The sequence below is a fragment of the Hemicordylus capensis genome, chromosome 4 (assembly GCF_027244095.1).
Source record: "Hemicordylus capensis ecotype Gifberg chromosome 4, rHemCap1.1.pri, whole genome shotgun sequence".
In the NCBI taxonomy this organism is placed as follows: Eukaryota; Metazoa; Chordata; class Lepidosauria; order Squamata; family Cordylidae; genus Hemicordylus; species Hemicordylus capensis.
Genome location: NC_069660.1, coordinates 183,999,380 through 184,014,012, shown reverse-complemented (window position 1 = coordinate 184,014,012; position 14,633 = coordinate 183,999,380). Strand labels below are relative to the sequence as shown.

General features: G+C 45.6%; 1 protein-coding gene across 1 annotated transcript in view; it reads left to right on the top strand.

Annotated features, from left to right (window-relative positions):
- The first annotated feature begins 1,584 nt into the window (after window positions 1-1,584).
- GALNT12 (polypeptide N-acetylgalactosaminyltransferase 12) overlaps window positions 1,585-14,633 on the top strand; it is a 63,632-nt gene continuing 50,583 nt past the window's right edge. The window contains exon 1 of the mRNA XM_053242542.1: window positions 1,585-2,209. Within this exon, the coding sequence (XP_053098517.1) occupies window positions 1,821-2,209 (389 nt within the window). The 5' untranslated portion in view covers window positions 1,585-1,820. The remainder of the gene's footprint in view (window positions 2,210-14,633) is intronic.

Here is a 14,633-nt window from a genome sequence, read left to right as displayed (position 1 = left end):
GGGCCAGTCATTTCTCTCTCAGCCTAGCCTACTTCACAGGGTTGTTGTGAAAGAGAAAATTAAGTATGTAATACACGGCTCTGGGCTCCTTGGAGGAAGAGCGGGATATAAATCTAATAATAATAACAAGCCAACCCCGCACAGAGCATCTCTCTCCACCCGCCCCCCGTCTTCGGTGGGGCCGAGTGCGGGCGCCGCCGCCAGCGGGCCCAGTCGCCCCGCCGCCGCCGGGCCCAGTCGCCCCGCCGCCGCCATCGGGCCCAGTTCCCCCGCCGCCGCCGCCATCGGGCCCAGTTCCCCTGCCACCACTGCCATCAGGCCCAGTTCCCCCGCCGCCGCCGCCATCGGGCCCAGTCCCCCTGCCGCCGCCGCCAGCGGGCCCAGTCCCCACCCACTGCTGCTGCCGCCACTGCCAGCAGGCCGAGTGCCGCCTTAACATTTGCAGCTGGGCCAGGTGTTAATTCTCCTGGGTGCGCCAGCCAATCAGGCGCCCCCGCAGCCCAGCCAATCAGCTGGGCTGCCAGGACGCATTTTTGCCTGGCACACCCAGGAGAATTAAATAGATAGATAATAATCTTCAGCAGCAATGCTCTGCCCCACCTCAGTTCATTTCTAATAACTAGAATGCATAGGTTGTTGTAGCAGTGAGCACCATGTGCACAAATTTCAATCACAGTACTGTGCAGTTCCAAATCTCCCCATTAAAAACATGTAAGGAACGAATGAACAGGTTCTTGATTTGAGGGTTGGGCAGAGGTGCTCTTACCCCTGAATTCCAGGTGGGAATCCAGGGCCTCCACACTCCCCCCCCCCATCCTTTTTAGTCTGTCCTGGGTGGTGTGGTTGCCTGGTCACTGCACCACTGAGCAGCCAAGCATGACCTCTGCTTTAGAGTCAGAGCGGGGAGTGGGAGAAAGAAATATGCGGGATGGGAATATGTTAAGGTTCCTGTGGATGAAATGTTCCTGCTAATGCAAATTTGCATAAATACACCTGTTTTATATTCTTACATCATTGTGAGTTCAACTGCTGTTTGTGCCCTCAAGAACCCACGTGTTAAAAATACGGAGTGTCTCATGGGGTGGGTGAGAGAAGAAGGGGGATGATGCAGAGGGGCGCAGGAGCTATGGCTCCAAAGGCCTTTAGGTCCAGGTTCCAAAATTACTTAGGTGCACCTCTGGGGTGGGGAGATCTTGGGCTTTAATCTGCAGTAGGATATGTACTACATTGGACTACTGATGGAGCTAGGAGTGCATAGTAGAGCCGGCACCTTTCGCAGTCTTGACCCAGAAAATTAAGAAGTCTATGCCCCGATTCGAACCTTGCACTGAGAGACTGGGTTGCCTGAAGCAAGCCAGTCCCTTGTAAAGATTTAGGCATTTTGTCTCGCCTGTACTAAGTTCAGAAGAGGCTTCACGTGCTTTATCGCCACTTATTTTAGACTTTAGATAATACAGGTCGTGAAGCCTCTTGTAAACTTAGTACGGGCGATACACATGCAGCGTCTCACTGCAACTCCCTGGGAGGAAGGGAGGAGGGAGCGTCCTGCTCCCGAGGCTGGGCGGCCAGGTAGTCCAGCAGCAGTCCTGAGCGGGCGCCGCCGCCACCGCCTTGCGGAAGTTCCAAAGTGACTAGCCAGGCAGAGGAGCCGCTTCCGCACGTCGACCAGACGGCCCGGCAGAGACGAGGCGGTTCTTCTTCCCGGCTTGCCCGGGGGTGGTGTGTTCGCCGAGTCGCCCGCCCCGCCCTGCCTCTGCCGCCGGGGCTTGTCCTCCTGCGAGCGCTCCAGGTTTCCCTGCGGGGCCTGAGCGAGGGTGGGGATGCGGCGGAGCCGGCGAGCGAGAGTCCCCCGCGGAGGAGGGAAGCTGCTGGCGGTGTTGGCGCTGCTGGCGGGGCTGGGGGCGCTGGGCTTGCTGTTGCTGTGGCAACAACGGGGCCCTCTGGAGTCGGAGCCCGGCGACGCGGGAGCCGCCGCAGCCCCTTCCCTGCCCCCCGAGCTAGCCCAGCGGCAGCTCCGCCGACCGGTGTACGACAAGCCGCCCCTGGGCAGAGAGACCGAGCTCGGCGAGCTGGGCCGGCCCGCGCGGCTGGAGTTGAGCAAGGCCGAGCAACAGCGCCAGGAGGAGAGCGTCCGGCTGCACCAGATCAACATCTACCTGAGCGACCGCATCTCGCTCCACCGCCGTCTGCCCGAGCGCCGCCACCCGCTGTGAGTGAGCGAAACGGGAGTTGGAGGAAGACGAAGAAGCCCGGTTTGCTTCTGGAGGGAAACTTCCCTTCGACTAGGGAGGACGCTTCGTTAGAGGGGTGCGGGGAGGAAGGGGGGGAAACTTCTCGGGAGCAGCAGCTGCTGCCTCGTTTTCCCAGTTTCCAGTTAGCTCTTCTTTCTGTTCCTTTGTTTGCACAGTACACACAAAGGGAGCCAAAGTTAGTGTTTTGCAGCGAGGAGGAGGCGATTAGGAAATGTATTGTGCTATAAATTCGTGGAATTGAGACCCCTTGTTGAGTGCAGATGAAGTAGTCGCCTCACTGCAGGCTGGGAGGGCAATTAAGACAAAACTGTAAAAGATCTCCCAGCTGGTGATGAGCTGGCAGAGCAAGATGAAGAGTGTACATAAGCACCTGAGCAAGGACAACTACTTTAGGTACTGTATATACAGGGTTCAAAGTATATTCTAAGTGAAGGTTATGCTGCTCCAGTCATAGCTATGCATTATGCCACAATTTATCCTCTTACACTTAGTCTTCCTTCTGCCACAGCCACCATACACCCCTCACTTCCAACTCTCTGCAGATAAACATGTGGAGATTCTTACATGCAGTTGTGTGCAAGGATTGGGGTATTATCACCATTAAAAGCCAAACAGACCACACATCTCTTATCCTTCTCTAAAACGGAAAAACTCTCATAGCATTTTTGGTGAACTCCTTCACAAGTCATACTAAATAGATTTTCTCTATCTGTAGAGTTCTTTACTTGTCTCAGTCAAGATCTCCATCATTCATACCAGTACTTGACAGTTGGCTATATAGTGCTGATTTAGTGCTAAATTTGCCCTTTGGTTGGCTGTGAGTAAAAGAATCCTGCCCTTAGAGTCGTTAAAGGTAGTGTCAGTATGGAAAGTAGCAATGCTTTCTCTCTCTCTCTAGTCCCCGTGCCTCTTCTTCCCTTAAGTAGCTCCATCCCTTCTTTTATCAGCATTGCCTCCATTTCTCCTCCTCTCAGTCTCAACTCTCTCCTCCTCACTCCATGCAGGACTAGGCTAAGAAGATCAACTGAAGTGATGAGGGGTTGGAGTCTTAAGCGCCTTTCAGGTAGCACCTGCCTACACGTTTCACACCAGTTGAAAGTACCACAGTTTATTTGGCCACACACAAAGCCCACTAGTTGCTTTTATTCTCAAAGATATGCACATACAGTTCACACTTTTTTTTTAAAAAAAGCAAGCCTTATTTCTCTCTCACGCACTATTAATAATAATAATAATAATAATTATTATTATTATTATTATTATTATTATTATTATTATTATTATTCGATTTCTATACCGCCCTTCCAAAAATGGCTCAGGGTGCTTTACACAGAGAAATAATAAATAAATAAGATGGATCCCTGTCCCCAAAGGGCTCACAATCTAAAAATAAACTTAAGATAGACAGCAGCAACAGTCACTGGAGGTACTGTGCTGGGGGTGGATAGGGCCAGTTACTTTCCCCCTGCTAAATAAAGAGAATCACCACGTTAAAAGGTGCCTCTTTGCCAAGTTAGCTATGTAAATGTTTATGTGTTATATCTTTGGGCTACAATCCCTGCCCACCCTTAGGGGGAAAAGAAAAGAAAAAGGCATACTCTGATTGATACTGGGGCACTAAATATGCCATTTGGGTAGTAACTAAGTATGGTAATTACTTCAGTTGGAGGGCAATGGATCCCATTGAACATCCTAAGAGGAAGGAAATGACTTTACAAAGGAATTTAGAAAAAAGACCAAGATCCAGTGCCATCTACTGGCAAACAGCAGAGCAACTTTCAGGCAAGAGATACAAACAAAGAGAACGAAGGAAGAGAGATGTTTGATGAGAGAATGTGGGGCTGGCAAGGAGGGGGGTAACACAGGGGCGTAGCTAGGGCAGATGGGGCCGTATTCACCCCTCTCTCCAGCGGCCCCTTGGAGTGAGGGAGATAATGAAGAAAATAGAAAAATAGGGAGGTGTGGAACTGGGGGGCCCTTAGGAGCTGGGTGGCCCAGGTTCTTTGAACCCCTTCACTCAATTATAGCTGGGGTAATGCACCCTCTCCTTCAAACAAGGAGCCTCCTTTGCAAACAACATATTTAAAGTCATGTCTAGTTTAGCCCTTTGATGACCAGTTTTTCCTTAAATCAGTCTGTGATGTGAATATAAAGCCTATATTGGTGAGACTTTCCCCACATTTTAGAATATTTCTCTATATATTTTTCTAAAGTGTACCTGTCGATAATCCCATGCGTGGCAGCTCTTGTGAGAGTTTCATCTCCCCCTGCCGGCAAGGGGAGAGGAAAGGAAAGCGCCAGCAGACAGGCTCGCGGTGGGGTGCGGGGGAGAAAACGGCAGTGGTTGATGGAGGGGAAGAAAACAGCGGCAGGCGGTGGGGAGAGAAAGTGGCAGTGGAAGGGTGGGGAATGAAAACGGCGGCGGGGGGGGGGTGCGCTCAGAACAGAGGGAAAACTGGGAAGGAGGGGAGGAGGAGGTTGAACTAGAGGAGCAGATGCTCTGCGCCTGGCCCAGCTAGTATTTATGATTTTCAGGTAGTTTTACTTATGAGGCTTTAAGCTGCTCTTGATTTAATTAGTGCTTCTAACACAAATAAACTTGCATTGGACCTCTCTTCCACATTAAAAGCAACCAGATGTTCCCATAAATAAGTGTAATTCAAATTGGATGTAGCCATTTGTGGAAATACTCTCAGATTACAGTTGTTAATAGCATGGGGAAAGCTCAGCCTTTTAGGACAGAACTGGGTGTTACAAAAACCCAGAGGCGTAACTAGGGAAAACGGCGCCCGGGGCAAGCACTGAAATGGTGCCCCCTGCGCCCCCCCCCAACATACTACATTATACTTAGGTTTTTCCTCACAAGCGCCCGCCGCCGCCGCCAAGCCAGGCCACTGACTGGCCGCCAGGTGCCAGCAAAGCAATGGGGGGGGGGCCGCGGGCGGCGCGGAAGGGACCGCTCATGGGGGAGGGGGCGCCGACGTGCTCCCTTGACTGCTGCAGCGCTGCTGCACTGAGCAGGAAACATTTGTATTAACAATTTTTTTAAAAAAAATTTAAATATTTTTTGTCATTGCGGCGCCCCCCACATGGCCAGAAAAGATGGCGCCCGGGGCACGTGCCCCCCCGCCCCCCCTATAGTTACGCCTCTGCAAAAACCATGGATACCACCAAGAACAGCAGACCTATACATTGTTTCCCTCCATAATGTGTAGTTCACCTTACTTTATTACTTACCAGGATTGGCTGATGGAGTGGGAAGTGTTCTGTGTGACAACATCAGGGCATGGGATAAGTTGAACTATATGTTACAGAGTGGCAGGAGAAAATTTGGTGCAGGGCTGTTGTTTTCAGCAGCAGTTTTTTGTTTTGTTTTATCTAGTTTCACCCACATCAACTTTGCAGTATGGGTTTTCTGGCATTGGAAAATTTTCTGATGTCCTAAACTGATTGGGACCTGATTTAGTATGTGACTTATATTTGGTAAACAAAGCTTAAAGGTACACCATGTTAATTTTATGCACTGGTTAAAGAGCTTTAGTCATTTCTTGGACATTATTTTATTGGAAAACTTGTAAATATTTTAAGACACAAATCAATAACATACATTTCCCTTACATTATTTAAATTTTAGGGTGTGGGGTGGAAAATGACACTGAAATTTAACATACTGATTTCAACATGAAATTGCACAGCCCAAAGACCATGGATTATTTCTAGATATAAACACACACAAACACACTTCTTCTTATGGATGCTCATCTAATTTTTTTAAAAAAACTTTGAATCTGCCCATTTGAATTGTATTTCATCATTTGAAATGTTACTAATTGATATTATAAAACCAAACATGGGAAACTGTCAGTCTTCCACATCACTGGTGTTTTGTGGGGAAATTGTGGCAGATATACCTATGTTAGGCATACCTATGTTAGCCTGGACTATTTTGTAGACACTCTGCTGCCTCTTTCTCTCCTTGTACCATTTGCTTTCTCTTTATAGCTTGATGAGAACTTTGAAGTTCCTGCTTTGGGGTCTTAAATGTGCAGGTGCCTGTTACTAGCCAACAGTAACCCCTAACTATAATCATACCAAACAGCCTAAATGTATTATGCATGCACAAGTTTGCTTAAGGCTTATGGTTTTTCTTATCTATAGTGTCCTTTAACATGCTTAACCTCTCTCATTAGTGTTTGCAATCAGAATGATTAAGGGGTAATGCTCTCATCTAAATGTTCATTAAACTATGTTGGTTGTTGGGTATAAAAGAACGGTTTAAAAAAATGTTTCATTCATGCAAATTAAAAAAGTGTGATTTCACATGTTGTACTGTGACAAAATGGATCAGTAGCTATCTCCTCTGTTTGCTCTCCGTATATCTCCAGTCTGTTTGCCCAAGAACTTGATCCAAATAGGCACTTCACAGACTCCTATTCTACATGCTACCTCTTCTTTCATCTGCTGTCACCACTCAAAAGTTTTCTTATTTCAGTGTACCTCTAAGATTGCAGCTTCAGTCCTCACCCAATCAGTCACACCAGCTTTATGAGGGTGTGGGGGGGATCCTACTGTTTCCTGTCACTTTTTCTGATGGATGGATATTAAGTGTGAGTAATTCACTAATAAGCTTGAGTAGGGCAGCTGCTTCAGGAGGTGAATTGCCACTGGTCTGCTGTCTGGGTAGGTTTGCCACCTCTGCTAAATCTTTCTTGGTGGTGGTATGCATTGGCCATCCTCACCCTTCCTGCTTGTTCTGCCCTGTCTTTTTAAAAGGCACAGCAGAAATTATCTTAGTTCCTGGGTTCGGTTTGGGGGTTCAGAATCAAACCGAACCCCCCCCGTTCCATCTGAACTGGAACCAAACCCCCGGACAAGTCTGCAGATTTTAAAATTTACTTTCAGCCCCTTCAGGAGGCTTCCTGTAGGCCGTGGGAGAGGGGGTTCACCAAGGTTCCCTCTCCCTCCGCTGGCCTCTCATATTACTGCTGCAGCCCAAATTTAATCAATTTACGCCTCTGTAAATCGGCGTAGCCATTTTGGAGGCTGCTGCACATGCGCAAATGGCCTCTGCAAGGCCTGGCATGGCCCAAGACCTCACAAAAACCATTTGCGCATGTGCAGTGGCCATTTTTTTCCAGTGGCCATTAAAAAAATTTTTTTTAATGGCCACCATGCATGCACAAATGTTCTCTGCGGGGCCCTGGGCCATGCCAGGCCTCACAGAGGCCATTTGCACATGTGCGGCGGCCTCCAAAATGGCCATTTGGGCCGCAGCAGTGATGTGAGAGGCCAGTGGGAGGAGGGGGAACCTTGGTGAACACCCCTCCCCGCCATGGCCTACAGGAAGCCCCCTGAAGGAGCTGAAAATTTTAAATTTTTTAACAATTTAAAAAAAAAATCCACGAAACACCCCTTCCCCCAAACCAGACCAGCGTTCGGAGGTTCGAACCGGGGCATTCGGAGGGGTACCGGACCGAACTGGTCGAGACTCGAACCGAACCAGGCCAACCGGTTTTATGCACACCCCTACCCCCCTGCTGTTTGAAAAAAGCAGAGGAAGATGATCAGGAGCAACAATTGCTGCCACCACCAGATGGCAGAAGATTGGGGTGTATGTTTCATTTTTCATCTAAACTCTATTTATACTTTTTATTCTTATCTTATTCCCATACAACTTCAATTTCTTTAGTATGTCTTCTTTTCATTTTCCTTACAACTGACAATTCCTCACAAACTTCTCTCCAAGATTCTATAATAGGCTTTTCATACTGTATGCAAAGCCAACTCCACTGCAAATCAATTTGAATATTCCAGGCTATTTCCTATCAAACAAAAGACTCATAATGTGCATTAAAGCATATATAGAGCAATGATAACACCATGCATTAAAGCATATTTAAACTAATCCCCCAAAACATTCAATTGCATGTATTACTAGAACTTCTCATTCCTCTTCATTGTCTTCATACCTGATTCAAAGAGAATTGTTCACATTGTCCTCTTTCTCTTCATTACCTTTTCAAAATGATTTATTGCATATTTCTGTTCTTCTGGATGTATTTATAACTGTAAGTCAATTTAAGTGTTCAGTTGCTGTGGTGGAACATGCTTAACATACCAGATGTGGCCTTTAGTGCACTGATGTCCAGTGCTGGCTGCCATGTACTAAGGTGGTCATGTGAAGGCTGATGGCTCACACAGAACTGTGTGGATTGGCTTTTCATATTCTTCTGCAAGACTAGCTTTTTGAACATTTGGGAGCAGCATGTGAAAAGCTGATTCATGCAGAATTCCATGCATGGTATCTGCTTCCATACAACCATCTTCATTCATGGCATGTGGTGTGGTGACTAGCAATCAATGCATGCAGCAGACATTGTGTCAGAAGTGGTTATGGTCCTTCTTATCTCAGTTTTCACATGGAAAGTCACCTGTTTAAAGCACACACACCCCACATGGAAACTGCCCAAAGTGTGTGGGGGGGAATGTTTTGGCAGGAATGTTTTTAGCGTCTGTGGTCACCAGATTAACAGTGAAGGGGACTCTTCTTAGCTACCTTTTTCACTGAGCAAGGAGAAAAGCAGCTCAAAATCATGGTCAGTCTGTTCTTTGGATCCACCCCCCACCCCCAACACCACATACACACAGATTTCCCTCCGGGAAATATTTTATCTCACAACTTGCCTTTACTTCTTCCTCTAATTCTCTATTAAGATGTTGATCCACACAGCCACATTCTATTCTTTCTAGAAAGTTCGATGTTCCTCATTTGAAGATGTTTTGTCTCTGATCACTTCAAGTTGTGGATTTTCCCTCACACTTCAGAGGCTAAAGATTATGAGACCTTTAAATGCACATAAGCCCATACTAGCTCTGAAATGGAATTCTTTATACATTTTTACCCAAATTAATCACTGAGGATGCAGCCTTAAGCTTACTTAATAGGAGAGTAATTCCCATTGAACTCATTGGACCTTGTTTCTGAGTAAAGGTGATTGTGCTGTTCGTTGCTTCCTTCTCATCTCTGCCTACCTTAAATCAGCCACTGGCTCAGTAGTGGTCTTTAACAAAATTATCTAGCTGGACATTTTCCAAGCACGTTGCTCTTAATGGATGAAACCGGAAGTAGCTTTTCCCACACTCTATGCTAGCTGTTTGTTACCCTTTTAATCTTGCAGTCAAACCTGTACAAGAAAATACCCTGTACTGTACATATGAGCATTGTCGGTAGTCTCTTTGTCTTGTTCAGATGCTTGTCAAGCTCAAGCATTAGTCTTTTGTTTAAAAAAGAGGAACTGAGTAGTTTAGTTTACTACTTTGGACAAGTGTACCTTGTTAACACAGTAATGTCAGGAAGTACAACATAGCTGAGTGGTGTGTATTTTTCCATTATACAGGTGGAGCTAAACTTTTATTTGTCTACCTGGATATAAATAGCAATATATCCGGAATCAGATACAGTGCCTTGTCAAGTTTTTTTCTACTTACTCTAATGAAAATTGAAAGGGAAAGTCTCATATTGAAATTTTCGTCTCAGAAATGGTCAGATTTGACCCTGGAAGGGACCAATAGACGAGTAAGTGAGCAAATGAGAAAAACCTTGGGATGTGGTAAATGAATGATCTGGTGGAATATATCTGTAGAAACCAGAAAACTGGAGGAGTGAATTTCATCTGCACTGATTTAATAGATTCCGTAGAACTGGAGGGAAGAGAAACCTTCAGAAGCCTCCACTATCTATTGTCGCCCTGAACCAGGACCAGACTGGCCCTTTGTGAAAGAATGAAGACCAAGAGCCTTGATCATAGCTTGACATGACAGCAACATAAGTACATCTGCCACCAGTGTCCTTAGTTCCTGGGTTTAAAGGGTCCCAAGTTTGGCAGTCTATTAGAGCAGGCCTGCTCAACTTAGGCCCCCCCGCCAGCTGTTTTTGGACTACAGTTCGCATAATCCCCAGCCACAGTGGCTAATAGCCAGGGATCATGGGAGTTGTAGGCCAACATCTGCAAGAGGCCAAAGTTGAGCAGCCCCATACTAGAGTGACAGGAAAAGAGAGAAAATAGCACATGGTAATTTTCTCAGTAATTAGTTATAAAATAAAGATTCAATCACAGATTTAAAAAGCAACTAATCAGAAAAGTGAATGTGGCACAGATATTTGAACAGTGAAGTGTTCCAACAATATCCTTGTTTGAGTAAAGGAACCTGAAGCTCAAAGTAGGACTAGGTATTATCCCAGCCATAGGACTCTGTTAATGTGTTCCTTGTTGTTGTTATAACTAGCTTGACAGTAGTATATTTGAACAGGATCTTGAGATTTCAGTCAATCACAAGTTGAACATGAGCCAGCAGTGTGAAGCAGCTGCAAAAAAGGCTCCTGTAGGGGCTTACCAAGGTTGAAATGGGCCTGGAGATGAAAATTTAAAATGGGCCCCTCGCTGTCTTCCTCTCCTTCTCCTGGCCCCATGTCTCTGCTGCAGAAGAACATTAAGGACACGTGTAATATAGTGTAGCAGATTAACAGAGGTCAGGAGACTACAATTACAAGGTGTAAACAGCAGCAGAACCAAATAATACAGCAGTATCAGCTTTGTGAAATATAAGAGGGCAATTCATGCTTACTAGCACAAGATCAGCTTTCCTCCCCTTCTGTGGGTTCCAAAGGAAGCTTCTGTTCCAAGCTTAACTATTTTTGTCAGTTCTGTAGGATTGTGAGATTTTAAAAAAACAAACACAACAGTATTTTTCATTTGGAAAAGGCAGATGAAGGGCTATCCAGGCAAACAAGTTTTTAAAAAGAAACTATCAGGAAGGATTCTAGGTTAGCTCCACTCTTCCCCAACCCTCAAGTATTGAGCCATTCTAGGAGCAAGGAACATTGTTTGGAAAAACAATTGAATATATTTGAGCAGGCACAGCACCATCAAAGCACCAGTCAATAAACCCTCTGCCACCACCCCCTCTTTCCTTTCCACAGAGAGGAAAATGACTCATTGCAAGTTGGAAGAAGATCACCTCACATGGATCATCAGGATTTAGAAGGAAGAATTCAATTTAAAATCATTTTTTTAAAGTCAAAAATAGCTTGGGCACAATCTCTCTCTCTCTCTCTCTCTCCCTCTCTCTCTCTCTCTCTCTCTCTCTCTCTCTCTCTCTCTCACACACACACACACACACACACACACACACACACACACACACCATAAATGTGGGAAGCAGAGAAAAAACCCCAATAACACACAGATAAGAGTTGTTTGACCTTCCTTTCCACTTGAACAGCTTGCTAGCTCCCAGTCCCAGCTCTGTCCTAACTAGGGATGTGCATGGACTGTGGAAGCGCAGTCCGACGCCGGGTGTGTGTGTGGCTCTTTAAGTGCAGGGGGAGGGTTGTACTTATCCCTCCTGCCACTTTCCCCCCTCTGGCGCTCCATTCCTTAGTGCAAATTTTGGGGTGGCAGTGTTCCTCCCTGCTGCCCCTGCCCTCTTGTTGATGGTAAAAGCGGAAGTAACTTCCGCACATGCGCCCGCCACTTTTACCATCAACAACGGGGCAGGGGCGGCAGGGAGGAATGCTGCCACCCCAAAATTCGCACTAAGGAATGGAGCGCTGGAGGGGGAAAAGTGGCGGGAGAGATAAGTACAACCCCCCTGCCCTTAAAGAGCCCCCCCCCCGCATCGAACCGCTGGTCCAGGCTACTTGCTAAACGGTTTGCAGGCCTCCAGCATGGCCTGCGGACCGGTTCGTGCACATCCCTAGTCCTAACTGCACTCTGTTGCCGAGCGGGGGAGGAGCTCAAGAAGCTTCTCTAGTGCTGCTGCTGCTGCAGCCCTTGCTGCTCTTTTCTGCTCCGACTGACAAAAGGGAAATTGGGAGTCACAGATAACCTGCTTGGGGAGACTGCCGCTCACACTCCTGGCTACAGGACTGGAGAGAGGGCAAGGACTGGCCTTGGGGGCCCCTCAGAGGCTGTGGGCCAGGAGACATTCATCTCCTTTGTCTCATTAATGGTACTCCCATGAGCCGCTCATGCAATTTTCGGCTGCATTAATAGAAACATAGTTTCCAAGTCACAAGAAGTAATAGTCCCCTTCATTCTGCACTAGTCAGACCTCATCTGGATTTCTGTGTTCAGTTCTGAGTTCCATATTTAAAGAAGGATGTAGACAAATTGCAACAGGTTCAGAGGAGGGCAGCAAAGATGATTAGAGGTCTAGATAACAATCCCTTTGAGGAAAGGTTGAAGGAACTGGATTTGTTCAGCCGGTAGAAGAAAAGACTAAGAGGGGGCGTGTTAGCAATCTTCAGATACCCGAGGGGTACAGAAGAAGGCAGTGGTTGTTCTCTGCTTACCCAGAGGTCAAGACTAGATCTAATGAACTCAAGTTACAGCTGGTTAGATTTTGGTTGAACATTAGGATAAGCTTTTTAATAATAAGAGATAATAAGGGTTGACGATGGAACAAATTATTTAGGGATGGTGGATTCTCCCTCATTGGAGGTCTTTAAGCAGAGACTGCACAACCATCTGTTGGGGATGCTCAGGCTCTGGACTAGATGGCCTACAAGGCCCCCTCCGGCTATTATTCGATACAATGTCAGCAATACATTTGCTCTGATCCAAATCTAAGTCATGCTTAAAAACTATATTTACATGTGACTAATTACAGCACAGTGTGGATCGGATGTGTATTCAAAAGTAATGCAGTTGGGGATAGATGGCATTGGGCACTTGTATATATGTTTGCATGCATATCAGATTAATGGCCCATGGCCCCTGATCTGGTAAGTGATAGGTGTGCTAAAGCCTGCTTACGGCTCTCCTTAGCTAGATTAAGGCAGCTGTGTTTAATACCGTGGCCAAACAACAGTGACTGAAGATTTTTATCGACGAAGCTGTCAGAAGTTGAACCTAGGAAAACTAGAACATTGCTTGCTTCACAAATTTGATGCAAATAATACATGTTCTCAATAACAAGTTATATATTTTTAATTTTTAACTTGTCCTGCTGCTTGACAGGAACAAATATCTTAATTTAGCATCTTCTGAAAAGCAGGTTAGTTCTGTGTGTTTAAAAATTGCTTAACTGATTATTTAAAAATCTTTAATATGTTGATCATCTGATCTAACCTATATAATTTCCACGTGTGTGTTCTGGGTTGGTTACTTATGCACCAAATTCCAAACATCTCACCTTCTGGGACATTTAAGGATTTAGAAAATTCAGACCTGATGTACATTCCATCCTCCTACTGAAAACTTCCATCTTGGAAGCTTAATTATCTGTACTTTCCCTTAACATAAGTGCCAGTGTTTTCAGTGGCAGGCTGGCCCTCTGGAAGTCAAGCAGCTAGCAACGTTCTACTATTCTGTGTTTAGAATACATACATACATTGTAGCAACTTTTCTACTGTTCTTTGTTTCAGGTCCCTTCCTTCTTTTGTTTACATGCTGCTCATGTTTACCAGTGAGATTTGCTGACAATCTAATGCTCCAAACTGATTTTAAAACACAGTTGTCCACAAAGGGGGGGGGATTACAAAACCCCATGGCACACAAAACCAAAAACTATTACCAACAGCTAAAGGGAATGCAGGGAAGGAAGTGCTGCTAAAGAGGGGGTGGAAGGAAAGAGAGAAGAATGGAGAGGTAGAGGGCCAGAAGAACAAGTACAGAGCAGAAGGAAGTGAGTATTTTCCCAGTCACAAAGACAGATCAGAGAGTGGGAGACTAACATAAACGGAGAGGGGGAAAGGTGACCTATATAAACAAAAAACTCTTCTCCATAATAATGCTTATCAATTTTTGACAGGCCTTTTGGGCTCATTTTAAATTACGAGCACCCATTTTTGGTGGCATTAATTTGAATGCAGACAGATCTTAAATCTTGGTCTGACCCTGGAATTTCCAGCCTTTCAAAATAAAACACACAGGTTTTAATGTTCTAATTCCTCCTGAGACTTGTAGTTCGTATCTTTATTACTAGCTTTTTGGCACCAGCCCAAGTCCATCCTGTTTTCTTGGACATTTTACAAGATTGGTTAGGCTTTTTAATGTTGTTCTCTCTGTGTAATGGTATTATCAGCTATAGTTCTGTGTAATGGTATTATTGGCTATAGTTATATTGTCTTACTGGGTTTTTTTGCTGCTGCTTTTTTGCGCGGTGCTGCATACTGTACTTTATTCTTTTTCGTGATTGAGTTTTTATGTCAGTATTAATAAACTGGGTTTGCAGTTTGCAAGAATTCCTCATGTATCAAAAAATGACCATATACTCTCTCTACTCATTGCTAGTTGATGTCCAGGAGAGCTTATGTGTTTAGAAATTAGAGATGTGCAAAACGTATCGATGTCAAAACATTTTGACTTGAAATGGGTC